At 52.9% G+C, this 17,809-nt stretch overlaps 1 protein-coding gene across 1 annotated transcript in view; it reads right to left on the bottom strand.

Moving 5' to 3' along the window:
- H257_16069 (hypothetical protein) overlaps positions 1-17,809 on the bottom strand; it is a gene marked incomplete at its 5' end in the record, with an annotated part of 31,477 nt that overhangs the window by 1,075 nt on the left and 12,593 nt on the right. Inside the window, 20 exons of the mRNA XM_009844389.1 lie at positions 60-948; positions 1,008-1,069; positions 1,123-1,470; positions 1,545-1,663; positions 1,746-1,890; positions 1,990-2,368; positions 2,436-2,468; positions 2,554-3,718; positions 4,141-4,326; positions 4,378-7,894; positions 7,964-8,308; positions 8,382-8,471; positions 8,536-10,236; positions 10,283-10,329; positions 10,395-10,632; positions 10,707-10,978; positions 11,047-11,197; positions 11,246-11,332; positions 11,388-14,333; positions 14,382-17,747. Coding sequence (XP_009842691.1) covers positions 60-948; positions 1,008-1,069; positions 1,123-1,470; positions 1,545-1,663; positions 1,746-1,890; positions 1,990-2,368; positions 2,436-2,468; positions 2,554-3,718; positions 4,141-4,326; positions 4,378-7,894; positions 7,964-8,308; positions 8,382-8,471; positions 8,536-10,236; positions 10,283-10,329; positions 10,395-10,632; positions 10,707-10,978; positions 11,047-11,197; positions 11,246-11,332; positions 11,388-14,333; positions 14,382-17,747 — 16,086 coding nt within the window. The remainder of the gene's footprint in view (positions 1-59; positions 949-1,007; positions 1,070-1,122; positions 1,471-1,544; positions 1,664-1,745; positions 1,891-1,989; positions 2,369-2,435; positions 2,469-2,553; positions 3,719-4,140; positions 4,327-4,377; positions 7,895-7,963; positions 8,309-8,381; positions 8,472-8,535; positions 10,237-10,282; positions 10,330-10,394; positions 10,633-10,706; positions 10,979-11,046; positions 11,198-11,245; positions 11,333-11,387; positions 14,334-14,381; positions 17,748-17,809) is intronic.

Below are 17,809 nucleotides of genomic sequence, written 5' to 3'. Positions count from 1 at the left end.
ATATATAGAATCCAACGTTAGCAGCTCTTTTCAAGATAGTATATGGACGACGTTGTTACCGTCATGTTGAGATAACACATGTACTCGTACAACAAGTCGTTTTCAACGTCGTAGAACTCGTGCTCTTTGATGTATCGGCCCCGCGTGGCAAAATACGCGCGCATATTGCGGGTCCACTTGTGCCTCAAGTACCGATACCGAGGGTTCTTCAATATGATCATGCGCTCCCGGATGTTGGCAGTGCGGACGCGGTTAATGACGATGTAAAAGAAGAGCGGGACACCGGCCACCCACGCGCCGAGCCCCACGAACCCAAAGAGCGAGTAAAATCCCCACTGGGCGTCATAGCACACCAAACTTCGGTCCACAACCATGTAGTACTTGTTGCCAATCTCTTGGCAGTTGAAGATGTTGAGAATGTACTGGCACACGTTGGGGTACAAGATGAGCAGCAGCCACATAAACAGCTTGAAGCACTTGTTCTTGTACGAGTGGTAGTTCATGCGCAGCTTAGTGCGGGCCTGCCACACGCGGAGGTTGGCCCTGAGCGTCCGGTCCAGCAGCTTCCCACTGAGGACGTCGTCGCTTGGGCACTGGTGCTGCAAGTGCCGAGACGGGTACACAGACAGCACGTCTGTTTTGACTGTGGAAATGCCTAGTTCGCGCTTGATTTTGCGGTCGTCGGGGGCGTTCGCGTCCGGTTCGCTGTCCACAAGGCAGCTCAATCGATGTAAACTCTGCCGGAGCTTCGGAGGCACTTTGCCGCCTTGAGCGAGCGTAGCTGGCAAACGTTCATATACACGCCTTGAATACGACTCGCGCACGGGATGGCCGCACCGGGTGCAGTTGCGGGGAATCGACGACAGCTTCTTCTCGTACGAGTGGATGCCGTGCACGTAAAAGAATGCAATTACACCGAGCAAGAACCCAAGGATTACAAACAGCAAGCTATTGGAATATAGTATTCATATGATTGAACATATATATATATATAGGTAGATCCTTACATCAGGTCAAAGTAGAACGTGCGTTCCATGATACAATCCAAGCCCGCCACCGCGATCAAATCCTATTTTCGACGTCGATTATGCTGTGATATATATATAATCATTTGATATTTACCAGGTTGAACTTGGACGTCGAGTCCATGGCGCTATTGACCGTGTTGGGCCACTGCACTTCGTACGTTTTCTTTAAGTTGCCAAAGATTTGGAAAAATCCAATGAGAATTTTGATCTTTTCTGGGCTCAGGTACACCCCCACAATCACATTCACGGGCGCGATGCCAAACACAATCGACTTGTCGTGCTTCTTCTTTTCGGCTGCTTTCAGCTCGTTCTTTGCCTTCCAAGCAGAGACTTTGGCTTCGATATACTTGGCCACCTTGCCCTTTTCAGCCACGCGGACATTGTGCACTTGAAATTTTCGATCTGCATGGGCTTTGCCGAGAATCTTCACGTCCGTGCCATCCTGTACATCGATAAGTAAAACGTTATTTGAGCTTGGATTATATATATATTTGTTATCATTTCTAGTGTACTTACAGCCAAGAAGCCTCGAATGCCAACGACAACTCCAACGAGCAGTAGTAGCACCAGCCCTGGAAGCAAGAAGTTTTGCCACGTCAGTCCGCTCCGAATCGCAGCATTCACGTCCTCGCACGCTACACATATATATATTATCGTGAATTATATAACTAGATACAAAGCATATTCAAAAATACATGGGATAATACTATGACGTACAGGCACATTCACCAGACGACGTTCGTTTATGAAATGGTTTGCACACGGAACACGTGGGTCCTTGATACCCTGTCGCACACGGAATTGTGTCAGTGTTGATTTGAGGTTTGTCTGCGACAACGTCGGCTGGACACGACCCAGGGACCTATACAAAACACAACATCTCATATATATATATATATACATCACAACATCTCATATATATATATGTATAAAAACACCCAATATATCATCCCGTTCGTACTTCGCATTTATAAAACGACGAATTCGTCAAGCATGAGTACTGGCGTTCCGGTGGCCAATACTTTTGGAACGCAATGCTAGTCTTGAGATGCGCACAGTCGTTCATAACCAAGTTCAGATCAATGGCGGATGATTCCTTCAAGTTGGTCACACCGCCCACTTGCTTGGCAGCGAATTGTAGACACGGATCCGTAGAGTCCCACGTGGACGGAACACATCCGGCTAGCACGGTCTTGGTCGCTTCGAATGTCATGAAGTTGGCCACCGTGCGCGGAAAGGTCACGCCGTACGCGAGTTGGACGTCTGGGAACGCAACGTTCACCACAAACTGGTCGCAGTTGCCGCCTTTAGGACAGTCAAAGCAGTGCTGGCCATCCAAACTAGACGGCAAATAATCACCACTTTGCAATACGACGACTGGAACAATCGATGGACAATGGGTCGTACCTATACTGTCCCACGCCACAACGAGTACACCGCCTAGAACAACCAGCCCAGCCATCGTGTCAGGATTATATACGACTAGTACTACTACCTACTGTACTATAGTACTACTCGTACTTACTTGTTTTCGGCCAGTCGAAAGCCCGGTTTGCAAGGATACACGGTCACGTTCAAGTCAATGTATTGGTAGCCTTCATTGGCCAATGGAATCGAGCACACTGCTTCCAGTGCGTACGTGATGTTGGCTCCATCGCTGACGACGGCGGCGTTGAGAAAGGTCACAGTGCCAGTTTGAGATAAAAAGGGCACGCCCGGTTCGAAGAGGATGCCTGTCGTCTGATTGGTCGCTGCTTGGATGATGCACGTGGACGAGTTGTCTGTCACGGACTGCTGGCCGTAGTAGTCCTGCACCATCAAGCGTGGCCACAGATTCTTGCTCTCTCCACCATCCACAGACACATTCACAGGCACAATCGACTCGACTTCGTCGACCTTGACCAAGTACGTGCCGCTGGTCGCATGCGTGGGCCACCACGACACGGCAAACTGCATCGAATCCGTTGCCTTGTCGTACATATCGTTGCTGTGAATCGAACAGTCGCTGCAATGGAATACGTCGGGGGCGGTGGTACTGCCAATGAGCCAAAACACTCCGCCGCCGCTCGTGGCCACGTTCGAAGTGACGCTCAGACGCTGGGAAACCGTCGTGCTACTCTTTTGAACGAACACAGCGCCGCCTCGAAACGAAGCTTGGTTGGCGGTAAATGACGAATCCTGTAATTGTACCCACGAGGTTGTAGCTAGGTGCAGCCCTGCGCCGTCCACCGCCACGTTCTCTACAAAGGCGCAATGCGACATATTCAACGCGGCGTTCCCGGCAACAGCGATGCCGCCCCCGTTGCTCGCGGCTTGATTCTCGTAAAACTCGGCCGAGTCCAAACTCAATTGACTGGCGCTTTCCATGTAGATGCCCCCGCCACTTCGACCGACGTTGCCAGTGAAACTCGACTGGTTGGTCACGGCAGCCACCGTTTTCGACAGCAAGACGATGGCACCGCCAACATCGTCGGCTACGTTTTCAACGAATACACACCCACTTGCGACGAGGTTCCCACTGCGATCCACGGCTACCCCAGCGCCACGGTCAGCCGAATTGCGATGGAATGTACACCGAATCAGCGTCGACGTAGTGTCCGAGATGTACAGCCCACCGCCCAAGACGGCTGCATTCTCGGTAAAGGTCACGTCGGTGAACGTTGAGCCCGATCCACGTCCCACGTAAATACCTAGTGATTATAGCTTAGAACACGGATTCTACATATATATATATTGTCAAGTCGATTCGAAATTGGAGTGGGGTGGTGCTCAATCGAATGAGCAGCAGCACCCCAATCGGCAGACAATCAAAGATCGACCAATCAAAACCCAGAACACGAATCAAGTGGCCAATCAAAAAATCCACTCTTCGACCAATTCAGCATCAAATTAGTGTGTTACTGAAATTAGTGTGACTGGACGCATTTTACATACAAAAGTCAATACAAAGAATCAATCGATAGATTTGGCGAATCAACACTAAAGTCCATATTTTGGGTCAAAGGACTATATATATATATTGACCCAAACAAAATATGACCCAAAATATGAACTTTAGTGCTGATTCGCCAAATCTATCGATCGGTTCTATATATATATATATGTACACTACCGCTTCCAAAATGCAGTGCCGTGTTGCTTGATACAACGGAGGCGTTCAGAACGACCGAGTTCTTTCCAGACGCAATGTAAATGGCCGCGCCATCGTTGGTCACGGTGTTGCCATCGACGGTAGCGTTCTTGCCAATCAATTTCGAATTCCGTTGAATGTAGATGCCTCCTCCGTCGTACTTCGCATCTACGCATTATATATTAAAAACATATATATATATACATCCACTCCTCGTACCACAGTCTCCAACATGCCCTGAAAACAGATACATTGTCGACTCGTCCAAGAAGACTCCGCCACCGAATTGAGTCGCACGGTGGGTAACAATAGACGACTCATCGCGTATGGTTAACGTTGCCGTGGCCACGTAGATCCCCCCGCCAAACACTGCAGACCCACATGTGACGACGGTGGAACCGGCCAGCGTCGCACTGGACTCTTTTCCGATGTACAGGACGCCCCCATGTGTTGCAATAGGGACAGAGTTCATGGAAGCACAGTTACCAGACAAGGTGCAACTGGTGAACGTGCCTTGGCTGTTGGATTCTAGGTACACTGTCGCACCCTGTGTCGCAGAGTTGTGAGAAAACGTGCTTGCTGTAAAGGCAAAGCGTGTGCTCTTGAACGACACGGCCCCTCCAAAGCCTCCGCCATCCACGGAGTTGTTGGTGAAATCGCAACGGATAGCATTTACATTCGCAGAGAGCACTCGAAAAGCACCGTGCCTGGAACCCTTGTGGTTGGCCACAACGGTGTCGATCACGGTAACGTTGGCGCTGGAATAACTGAAAGATGCGTCGCTGTTGACGAGAAGCGCAGCCCCCGACGGAGCCACGTTCGAGTCAAACAGACAACTTTCAATGGTCAGCGTCGTAGACTCCATCACAAACACCCCCCCGCCTTCACTCGATGCCAAGTTGAATTGAAACAAACACCTTCGAAACGCCCCGCTCGCTCCGTTCGAGACATAGGCTCCACCTCCACGGTACGCTTGGCCGGCCGAAATGTTCCAATTGGCCAATTCAAACCCTGTCACAGATTCCCCTATAAACACATTGGCGCCGCCAAAGTACTCGGCCGTTGCGTTGTCAAAGTAGTTGCCCGTTAACAGGCTGTATGTGCCGGTTTGGCTGCTGACCGTCGTGGTATTGCCAATCCAGAAACCAGGTCCCTCCGCGGCAACGTTGTGCTCGACGACGACTCTGTCGTGACTGACGTTGGCGTAATTCAGGTACATGCCACCGCCTTGGACGCCAAAGTTGCGTCGAATGGAGCTGTGAGTCAGGTAGATCGAGCTTTCGTAGAGGTACATCCCACCTCCTTGGTTGGCCTCCGAGTCTGCGACGATGCAAAACGCACACGTGCCACTCCACTGACTTCCAGACACCCCACCACCTCTCCACGCCGTGCCATTCACACTGTTCACGTACGACATGGAGCTATGATTCGCCAAGTGGATATTGCCCCCCATGGTGTTGGCTTCGTTATGGGATAGGCTTATGAACCCAGTCAGCGCGCCAGGAGGTTCCAACGAAGCTGACGATAGGAACACGCCGCCGCCGTCCGTGGCCGAGCAGTGTTGAACCAGTACATTCGAGTGCTCGACGGTGGACCTTAGCAGGTACAAGCCACCGCCTTGGCCGGGAGTGGAGCAAGAATCCACGAAGACGTCCACCAGGCCAACCGTGCATAATTGAGCGAACATGGCACCTCCCTTGTCATGTGCGATGTTGTTTTGCAGCGTCACAGACCTTAAAGACGACGGCGATGGGCTTGACAACGCACTCACTCCGCCGCCAAACGCCGCTTTGTTGAACTGTATCACACATCGGCCAAGACCAGTACCAGTGACCAAGTGGGCTCCGTCGACGTGAAGCCCACCTCCGAACGTCGCGGCGTTGTCTTGAACAACGAAAGAGTCGGTCACAGCGCGAACATTTTCGAGGACGCCACCTCCACCGTGTTGAGTCGCGGTGCAATTGGCCACTGTGACAGAGTTGAGTTGGAGAGAAGGAGAAGAAATAGCGTGGAATCCACCGCCGTTGGGCGCCGTACAACGAGATATCGACGCGAGTTGTAACGTTGACTCGCCTTGGATGAAGATGCCACCACCAGACATGCCAGCTGCGTTCTCGGCAATGTCCACAGGACCAGTCAGTGCTGCGGTGCGAAGGTAGACGCCACCGCCGCTTGCATTCGCCGTGTTATGAGTAATAACCACGAGCACCAACTCCACCGTGGAATTCACCACACTCAAGCCACCGCCATGCAGTTCACTTGTACACTCGTGGATCGTCACACCAGTCACAACGCAAGTTGTGTCGTGAATCGCCATGCCACCACCCCACTTGGCCGAATTCTGAGACACGGTAGACTGGCGAAACCAAAGCCATTGGTCGGACAAGGTGAACACGCCGCCGCCCGACTGCATTGCATGGTTCAACATGATGACGGAGTTAGAATCCGAAACGGAAGATGACGTCAACAAGTACAAGCCACCGCCGTCGGTTGTGGCATTGTTCGACGTTAGACGCACATTCGACGATGCCAAGCTCCCGTTGATGGCAATACCGCCGCCGTATGACGCTACGTTGAGTGCAATTTCAAGTGGACCGAGGGGATCGGACCAGAGGACGTTAGCCAAACCCAAGGCGAAGACGCCACCGCCGTACCGTGTCGCAGAATTCGACTGGATAAACGAACTCCAACCTGAGACAGCGGACGACCCGTCTGCGTATATGCCACCACCGTCTAACAGAGCCAGGTTGTCGGTAATCCTCGAGTTGTTGAGCGTAACGCTGCTGTTGTACGCGTATATCGCACCGCCATAGTTGGCCGAGCACTGGGATATAACGGATTGTTCGAGATACACACTGGACAGCTCGACGTAGATCCCGCCCCCTAGCTCGGACGAACCCACTCCACCACGAACTGAACTCTGAAATAGCTTCAACACGCCACCTCCTGTGACACTGAGCTGCGCAGAGTCGGTTTCACGAGACTGAAATGTCACCCCTGTGACACTGACCATGCCACCGTCGACACTCCACTGGCCTTCGGGGCACGTAAACACAGTCAACGAGGCGCCGTACACTCCATGTATGTCAATCTGCGCGTTTGAAATTTGCACGTCGCAGTTGATCGCGCCGACATACTCGCCCGGATACAGCAGAATTGTCTTCTTCTTGGTCGATGGAAACGAAGACAGAAAGTCGAGTGCTTTGGCTAGACTTCGCACGGCTTTACTTGCAGTGCCGTGGGCAGTGGCGTTCATAACCGCCCCCGTCCCTCGCTCGTCGTTCCCCTGCTTGGCATCCACGAGCATCACCACTTCGTCTGGACCCGAAAACGCAGAGCCATCCGGACACACCAGTCCATTGGTGCACAAAATGCGCTGGCTGCAGTCTTCTCCAGTGTACCCGACACTGCACAGACACAGACCGGACGCTCCGGTGCAAATGCCATTGTTAGCACATGAAATATTCTGGTGTGATGGGCACGGAATCTGCGTCACCCGGGGAGTGTCCTTGGCAGCATCGAATGATTCCACGTTTAACGTGATACCATCCAGTGTCACAGACGAGTCTGTCGTGAACGTGACAAACATGTCGCTGTTGGCAAACGTGGAGACGATGCCAAATGGTTGGTGGCGAGTGCATCCGCCACGCCACAGCACCATACTCATGTTTGTGGTCGGATTGATTTCTTCAACTAGTACTTGGTCGTGGTCGCACTCGACCGAAAACGTTGCAAACTATATATACCAGCAACATAAGTAGGATAACTTGTCATGTACATTTGAACCAGGGCCAAAGGTACGTACGTTCAAGTACGTGTGTACAAGTGGTCCCGTGGAGTGTTGTAGCTTCCATATTTTGGTTTGGTTGTTCGCGTACCCTTGTTGAACGATACTTAAGGCGAGATCATTTGAACATGCGATGACGGGATCGTGGGCTGTCAATGTGGATGTCATTGCAGGCGCACTCCAGTGGGACAAGGACTGATCGCTTCGAATTTCTTGGATTCGATACGAATATGGCTGTCCTGGCGTCAGGTTCTGCGTATCTTCAAAGGACAAAGTCGTGCCAGTGTAGATCAGTATGCTGTTACGATCGACGTTGTATCCCACTGCGCGGGGCGATACCCTCCACGCCAGTTGGACGGAATCCTGCGATACTGTACAAGATTCAGACATTATTATCGTATCTAGTCATTGAATTTGAATTTTTACCGCATTGAACCACGGGTGGCAGCGGTGCATTGGCATCAGCTGGCGTTGTGAGAGTTAGAGTCTTGCTGACGTCTCCCAATTGATCAAACGTCACTGCCCTCTACAAACAACCTGTTATACCCAGCATGATAATAGGACCACAACAATGAACGAGACCAACTTACCACGGTCACACTGTATTGCGTTAGAGGTGTCAGATCGTCAACCGTGCACAGCACAACTTGGCTTGCATCAGCTGGTACATCAACCAGTTGGGTGACGAGGGTACTTGTACCGACGGTGGTGACGTCCACCGAGTACATTTGCAGCACACTGCCACCGAAATCTCTCGGCGCACTCCACGCCAAGTCGATAGCTGTAGCGTACATGTTGACCATCCCAAAGTTGACTGGTGTGGACGGCGCAGAGTTGATTTCCGTGCGGACTTCGAGCACATTACTCGGACTTGACATACCAATCGCATTCGCGGCTTGCAAGGTCGTTGCAAACGTCGCTGTGGCCTCCAGACCCGAGATTGTGCATTGAAACAGCATGCCTTCGCACATCTTGACGTCGTGCGTGTCGACATTCACCAGCTTTAGTACAAACGCAGTGATAGACGACCCGCCGCTGTCAGTTACGGCGTTCCACGAGAATGACAGCAGTCCCCCCGTTGCTTTATCCAGCTTTGGCGAGTCTGGAGGTCCTGGCGTCGTGGGTTGAGACGTCTGGCCCGACTGCTGCGGAGACCCGCCGCTTGTACCTCCTTGCACCGACACGGCTCTGACTTGAAAATCGTACACTGTCGAAGGGTTCAAGTTGCCAACTGTGACACTGCCAGACGCATCGAGGCGGCGGCGACGATGTAGCGTCGAAACACTTTCGAGGTCCGATGTGACAACGCTCAGCTCCCTCGTCGAGCTGGTTGATGAGGCAGATTGTACGAACTCGGCGTGGGAGATCGTCGTGACGAGCACATTGTTGGCATACACGGCGTAGGATAGATCTGCCAGCGGCACCCCGCCAGTGTCCAGGGGAGGAGTAAAGCTCAGTGTCACAGCCCCCCCCGACTGACTCAGGATCTTTGGCGTCGTGGGCGGGAGTGCGGGGGAAGCGGCACTTGTGCTCAACGTTGCATACGCACTAGCCGATCCCGTGCCCATGAGATTCACCGCCGCCACTCGAATGTTGTAAGCTGTGGACGCCAGCAGCCCGTAAAACGTAAACTGGTTGGCCGACGTGAGCTGGGTTCCGTCGATGCCTTGCACTTCCACGACGTAACTCGTAACTTTCTCGCCGCCGTCGTCGCTAGGGGGTGCCCATCCCACAGTAATGGACCCGCCAGTGTGATTCACAAAGAATGGACTCCACGGCGGCCCAGGCACGGAGATACCCGACGTTTTGAACGTCTTGACCAGCATCGACGCCAAGCCAGCTGACCCAGCCGAGGATGTTGTGTCCACTCCAAAGTAGTAGGACGTTTCTGACGCGAGATTCATCACCCACGCACTGGTTCTCGTGTCATTTTGGATCAAATTCCACACATTTGACGTCAATGGCTTCATGTACAAGCTGAAGATGAGCGTGTCGTTCATACCGACGCCGCGATCGAACGGCGGCTGCCACGCCAGTGTGATCCCGCCGCCCGTGCTGGACGTGTCGACCAAGGATGTGACAGGGTGCGGCAAGGATGTTTCATTGGTGCGGAAGAGCCCCACGGGGCTGCGACTGCCCGCGCTGGATGATTCGCATGCGGACTTCAAATTTACGGCCATTACAGACACATTGTACCACGTTAGTGGACTAAGCCCCGGTACCAGCATGATACAATCCATTCGGAGGTTGCCAAGCACGGTAGACGCGTCTTCGATGGCGAAATTCAAGATCTGCGATGTGGTTAACATATGCATTTGCTCACAAGATCTATTATACCTCGTCGCCTTGTACGAATACTCGGTACGAAGTAATGGGAACGCCGCCTACGATGATGGGTTTCAATCTTAATGCCAAGGATATGGTGAAGTAAGTATATATGATAGTAGACCTGTGTCCAATGGGGAATTGACTTGTAGACGCAGCACACTGCCAGATGGATAATCCAATCGGATCGGCACTGGAGGGCTCGACGGTAATGTGAGCTGAGTGGTCGAACACGCAAATACATTGCTTGCACTGCCCAGTGCAACCATCTCAAAGTTGTCGACATTCAATCCAATATATGGCGACGTCAGTCTAATTTCACTGGTGTCTGGTTGTTCGTCCTCTGGAAACCACAAAATGTCCTACAATACGTAGAATTAGCCATTAAATACTAGTGCCAGACAGATAATCCTTTGATGTGCATGGATGTTCTCACCATCATTTCAATGGTTTTATAGGCCGATCGCGGAATCGGAGTCGTCGTTGTGATTGCTTGTCGGCCGTTCGAAATGGACCCCAACCCCGGCAATACTTGTGCTTCTATTGACGTGACCGCCACAACCGCAAACTCATACCATGTCTTTTGATACAGTCTGGCAATGGTCGCAGAGGTTTCCGCTGCAAACAACGCCCACTGGAACGGATTATACTCTGACGTGGCGCTGTCTACTCGAAAATACACGTTGTAGCCCACGATGGCTGCCCCACCTACATACACACACACAAAAACTGGTTATGCAGTGCTACTTCACTTCGGGATCTGTGTGACACTGTACCAGTGTCGTCAGGTGGTTGCCATTCCAACGTGATAGCGCCCCCAGTTTGAACCCTCGACAAGACATTCGTGGGTGGCCCAGGTAGACTCGGAAGGCCCGTCCGGAATGTAAAGTTGGCCGATGGGGTACTGTATCCCATAGTGTTTATGGCCTACATACACTAATAGTTATATGTGATTGAATAGACTGATCTTCGAACCTGAAACTGAAACGTATACGTTGTGTTGGCAGTGGGCAAGTACACTGCGTACAAAGCTGGATTCGTCGGCATGGCCGTGCCAACTCTCTACATATATTGATTGCCTCAGTACCTAGAACTCGACTTCACAACGACACTTTACCTCAAACTGACTGCGTTCTCGACTGTACACAAACACGGTATAGTTGACATCCACAACGCCACCAGTATCATCAGGAGGGGAAATCACCAACAGCATAAACCCGCCCGTAACTTGGCTGAGTTGCACACTGGTGACCGTGCCAGGCAACGAAGGCAACGACGTTGTTTGCGCAGTGAAGTTCATTCCGCTACTGGTGCCAATTCTGTTGATAGCGCAAATGGAGAGGGTGTAGGTCGTGGAAGCCATCAAGCCACCAATGGAAGCTGTTGTTGCATTTGTCAGAGTCGTCACGGCTTTGACAAGCGAGCCGTTGGAAAATACATTCACGGAATACTGGGTAATAAACACCCCCGCGCCCCCCGTATAAGGCGGAGGTAGCCACGCCAACTGCAGCAATCCACCAGTGGATTTGACCACGTTCAGTTGATTTGGAACTCGAGATGGAATCGCGGGCGTCCAGTCGTTGTATATCGTCGCGCAAAGCACGTCGTTTCCCTCACGATTCAAGTACCCGCCGCCGCTAACTTTGACCAATGTGAGGCAAAAGAAGAGCAGTGGGAACTGTGGTCGCTGGTTGTTGATGATCGATACAATCAAGCTGGCTTGTGTCACGTTCGTTGCAAACGAGATGCGCTGGTTCGGCAGAAGTTGGTACTCTGTGCCGGATCGAGCGGTGCCGTTGCGCGAGGCGGTGGCGTCGGAAGGAGTCCACACGACGGTCGACATGGCACCGCGCAGGCGACGAATGGGAATGCTCACCAAGCCCGCGTCCTCCCGCACTGTGATCGTAGACATGCCGAAGTCAAACGCTCCAGCATTGTCTTCTTCGTCGACAAAGATGGTCACGTTCGCAAACAACGACGTCACAACTGCATTCGTGGATGTATCTGCAATCAACTCGAGGGAAATGGATGCGTTTGGGTTGTACGCTGTGGATGCCGTGATGGCCACGACCACACTGGCCTGCGTTTGCAGATCTTGCAACGTGATGGAACTTGGGCAAGTGAACACGACGTTTCCCGTGCTTGTGCTGCGAATGGTGTACCGCACAGCCCCAGATGTGCCCCCTCGACGGACCAGCGGCACAGACACCGAGCCGGCATCGATTTTGGTTTGAACGGTCGATACGCCCCACCCACAGGTGCCCTTGGCCAGTGACAGCGTTTGCATTTGCTGCACATTGGACCAAGTACTCGCCCCAGCCACGTTGCGACTCCGCACTGAGATGTTGTACAAGGTATTGGGAGCCAAACCAAGGACGACCATCGATGTATTCTTGACGATAGATGCCGTTGTGTTGCTTTGACTAGACTGGATCCGTATATCAAAGGCCAGCGTGTCGGGGCTTCCCCCGTCGTTGACGGGCAGTGTCCAATTGATTGCTACCGAAGTAGCTGTGGCCTCCACCAACCGTACGCTGTCTACCATGGAAGGCGTCGACGGCGCCGCAGTGGTAAACACGAGCCCGTCACTCAACGGCCCTTCGTATCCGTTGAAAGCACTGGCTTGAAACACGTATCTCGTGCGAGCGAGTAGTCCCCCCGCTGAGATATTGTAACTGGACACGTTGGACGATGTCACAGGAACCACCCCTATAATGGTGCTATTGCGATACAGTGTCAATTTGGAGACGGAGAGGCCGCCTGTATCCTGCGGCAACGTCATTTCCACAACTACGAACGCCCCTACTTGACTTCGCACGACGGGGATCGAAGGAGAAGTCGGCGGAGTGGCTTTTGAGGTGGTTGCATTGACCACCGCAGCCGTTCCGTTGCTGACGTCATTTCTCGCAAACAACGTCACTTGGTACGTGGTATTTTGAGTCAGCCCAGTAAACACACAAGTTGAGCTGGTGGTGGGGATCCACTTGTCCTGCATCAACGCCCCCGTTCGCGTCAACAAGCAATAGGTTCCCAAACTCGCCAGCCCTCCATTCGAGTATGGAGGGTCCCAGGAGGCAGCGACGGTCCCGCCCGTGACTGCAGTCCTAACGTTCAGCGGCGCCGACGGCGCGGTTGCATTCGCCGTGCGGAACGTCACAGGGTCACTGAATGCACTCGGGTATCGGCTATTTCGTGCCATGATCGTGTATGTGTACGAAGTAGAGGCCATCAACCCACTGTCTTCAAACGACGTTGTGTTGGAGTGTCCGATACTGACTTCATTGCGACGGATTTCATAGTCCGAGACGGTGGCGCCTCCAGTGTCTATGGGAGATTGCCATACAAACACAAGGCGATCGGCCATCGCTTTGGTTACACCAATGGACGTGGGTGCAGACGGCGATGATACGTCGGTGGTTGCTGCCAGTGTCGTGGGGCTAGGCGTTGAGCTACCCCCTTCCGAGAACGCCACGACGTAGTAGCTCTGGTTGGACAGTGCTCGAAACCCATAGATTGCAAATGACACATTCGTGCCATTGTACAAGGGTATTTTTGGGAGTGCATACAACACGTAGCGCACGGACGTGGACCCGCCAGAGTCCAAGGGGGGGGTCCATGTGATTTCGACCATTCCCCCCGTGGCTTTGGTCACGATAGGTGCAGCTGGCGTCGACGGAGCTGTCGTGAGTTTGGTTTTCACCACAATGCGATTGCTTTCCTGGATGTAGCTCGGGTTGAAGCAGTGGCTCATGGACGTCAGCGCCACGACTGCGAAAACGTACGTCGTGTTGGGATTCATGTTGAACAGTGTCACATTTGTCAAGGCTTTGGTAGTCTCGTCTTGGTAAGCAATGGATGGGGAATTTGTGATGATGTCCAGAGAAGAGTATTGACGTACGGCATACCCCGCGATTGGGATTCCGCCTGAATCGACGGGAGCTATCCACTGCAGGCTAATTGCACCACCCGTGGGTGCTGCCGATAGAGTCAAGTTGAGCGGACTTGTGGGAATGCTAACGGCCGAAGTCACAGCTTGAATGGAGCTAGACACATCGCTGGCTCCCTACAACGACATGTTTCACTTCAATAGCAGTATATATAGGTATCGTACAATGGCGTTGATGGTCTGGCTGGTCACCGTGTAGACAGTACTAAACGTGAGACCGTAGACCGTAGGCGTGTTGTTGGAGCCTTTGTAAACAAGTGCAAAGACACTGGGAAAGGTTGGGCTGTTCATGTACACAGCATATTGCAAAATGGGCACCCCGCCCGTGTTGATGGCCGGTGAAATGCGAAAGTTCAACGCTCCTCCAGTGGACGATACCAGTTCTGGAGGAAACGGCTTGGACGGGGTGTTGGCTGTGGTGGTTGAGCATGTAATGTACGCAAAGAGCGACGAAATATTAAACGCATTCATGGCTTGGACTCCAATGGAATACAATTTGGACGCATTCAGTCCATCACAAAGCATGGTGGTACTCACCGTTCGAGTCACAGGACGAACACTAATGTCTGCGCACATGACTCTGTACTCGGCAATGGGAAACCCGCCAGTATCCATGGGAACATCCCACGCCACCGTGAGGCTGCCGCCTGCGCGCCCAGAACACCGCACGTTTCTCGGCAACGACGGCACAGACGGTGACAGTGTTTGGAAGGTGACGGCGTCACTGTATGGCCCTACCAATAAACTCGTTTCGGCAGCGATTCGCGCCGTGTAGTTGGTCGTGGAATTGAGTCCGCCAATGGTAACACTGGTCTCGTTCACTCGATTCGTGAGCTCAAACCCTGTCGCAACGATCTTGACCGTGTAGAATGTCACGGGTAGGTTATACCCGCCCGAGTTGGCCGGCGCACTCCACGAAAACCGCCCCAAGCCACCAGTTAGCCACGCCACAGCAATATGAGTGGGTGGTCCAGGTGGCGACACGACGTTGCGCTCTGAAATAGTGACCTTGGTCACTGCCGCCACCGTGTTGAGCACGGAGCAACTGGAGAAACTGTTGGGCAGTGTCATGTTGAGAATGAAAAACAGACTTGGGAGGTTGTAGATGCCGTCGTTGACAAGATAGATCGTGGCGACGGCAATCGATTGGTTCGGAGTAAGCACTACAAACGACGGAATCGACAGGATCTGTCGGGTCATCGTAGCCGTGCTCATGGTGAAATTGACTGCCAGCGATGCGTTAATTGTTGTCAAGGCGTGGCCAGAGCGGACGATGGTCACGTTCAGAGGCGTGTAAAATGGCGCCGGAAGGAGCTGCAGTTGATCGATCGACGTGGCTTCAAAGCCGACCAAGCCCCCGCTGTTGTCGTCCTCCATCACCACCGTAACATTGCTCACTGGTCCGATCCGAACGAGGCTGCCGGCGGCTGCGGCTATCGACACACCAAACGTCCGCCCAGACGGTGTGCACCCAAATGTGTCGTTGAAGAACGGAATATGAATGGTCGCTGACGAGGACGTGGGCGCAAAGTACACGAGCCCCGACGACTCGACAAAGTGCGTGCCAGCTACGGCCGTGCCGCTCTGGGTCGAGAACATAACCGACCCAGAGATGCCACTGGCATTTCGAGTCACGGCGATGCTAACGCTGCCGTTGCTCTGCGAGACTCGTGTTAGAAGCAGGGAAAACGTGGCAAATCCAGCGGCCTCGACGGTCGTGGAGAAGTTGACAGACGGGGACCATGCACTGGAGCCGGCTTCGTTGGTGCTTCGAATGGCTACGAGGTACCCCTGTAACGCTCGCAGGTCGGACAGAATGATGGCCGTGTCGGCTACAGTTTGATTGATCCAGGGACTAGTAGTACTAGAGGAAGCTTCCTTGTATCGAATGTCGTACACGACCGCGAGGCTGCCTCCAGAATCCACAGGAGCACTCCACGTCAAGTTCAAATACCACGACGATCGGTCTCGCAGCACAAGGGGTTGGGGGACGCCCGACGGCGCGACCATGGGCAACGTTGTCACAGACAAGATGCCACTCAATACACTCTCCCCCACGGCGTTGGTAAAGGTAGTAGTGACGTTGTACACTGAACGAGCTTGTAATCCCGTCAACACGACCGACGTCAAGTTCCCTGGCGCAACACTTTTAATGAGCAAGTTGTTTAGGTACACATTTCCTCCAGTCAACGGCGTGCCTCCGCTGTCAAATAAAGCAGCATCTCGTTTTGGAAATGCGATACTGATCCATCCACTCGACACATTGAGCGCCGTGGGGAGGCCTGCGACAGGGGGTACAGGCACAGTGGGCGCTGTAGTCGTCGCTATAACTTCGACAACGCTACTGTTGCCAATGCGATTGGTCACCCAAATACGTACTGTGTACGACCTCAGCGCAGTGAGCCCACCCACGTAGTAGCTGGACTTGTTCCACAGATTCGTGTACACGGTTGAAGCATTGGTGAGGATATCCAAAACAATTGCCGAGGTGTTGGTCAAGGGAACGCCACCAGTGTCATTAGGCAGCGACCACGACCACGACATGGACCCGCCGCTTGTTGCCACGGCGTCCAGCGTCGGGGGCTTCGGCAGACTGGGAGCTGACGTCCGCCCAATGAAACTCGAACTGGCCACACTCTGGGCAACCCCATTTTGAGCCACGATAGAGTACGAGTACGAGGTATTTGCCGAGAGTTTGATCGCGTCTTCGGCGTACGTAGTGTCGATATTGGCCAGGATCGACGTGTTGCCGCGGTAGATGGTGTACGTAAGTGGAAGTAGGCCACCGGTATCCTTTGGGGCAGTCCATATAAGCTGAATAGCTCCGCCGCTGGTACCATTGCCACGTTGGTTGATTGCTGTGACGGGGCCTGGACGAGAAGGTGAAGACGTTGACACGGTTGCCACCGAACTGTTTGCACTCGATCCTACGATCGATACTGCGGCCACTTGGATTGGATAGTTCGTCGACGCTTGCAAACCGTACTGCACGAATGACGTGGCATTGCCACTGTACAGCACCGCCCAGTTGTCGTCGTTGTTGAGGACGCCATACACCCAATACGACTTGATACTGAACCCACCAGTTTGAGCTGGGGGAAACCACTGCAGTGTCACAGAGCCCCCCGTGCTGTTGACTAGAATAGGCGGCAAGGGAGCGTCGGGGACCGTGGCGTTCATAGTGAGTACAACTAGCTGATTACTAAGTCCTTCGTCGGACGAGCAAAACGACAGCGTGTTATATGGCACCACGGCAAATCGATACCGAGTGTTTTGAGCCAAGTTTGGCACGATGACAGACGTAGAGGGGTCGGCTGGGTTGTCCACTGCCAACACGAACGTTCCGTCGGGGTTCCATTGCTTGATACCGTATCCCACAATCGGCACCCCGCCGGAATCAACCGGCGGACTCCAGGACAATACAAGCTGGCCCATGGATTCAAAGGTGACATGCGGGGCATCTTGTAGATCGGGGAGTGTGGGTGGGCTGGTCGTGTATTTCTGGACGTGGCTTGCATTGCGAGACATACCCTAGATATAGAATACCATTTGATTAGTTTGAAACCACATCACAATGATATATATATATATAT

Source organism: Aphanomyces astaci (assembly GCF_000520075.1).
Source record: "Aphanomyces astaci strain APO3 unplaced genomic scaffold supercont1.79, whole genome shotgun sequence".
NCBI classification, from domain to species: domain Eukaryota; phylum Oomycota; class Saprolegniomycetes; order Saprolegniales; family Verrucalvaceae; genus Aphanomyces; species Aphanomyces astaci.
The sequence above is the reverse complement of the archived record's forward strand: the minus strand, read 5'-3'. Positions and strand labels throughout refer to the sequence as shown.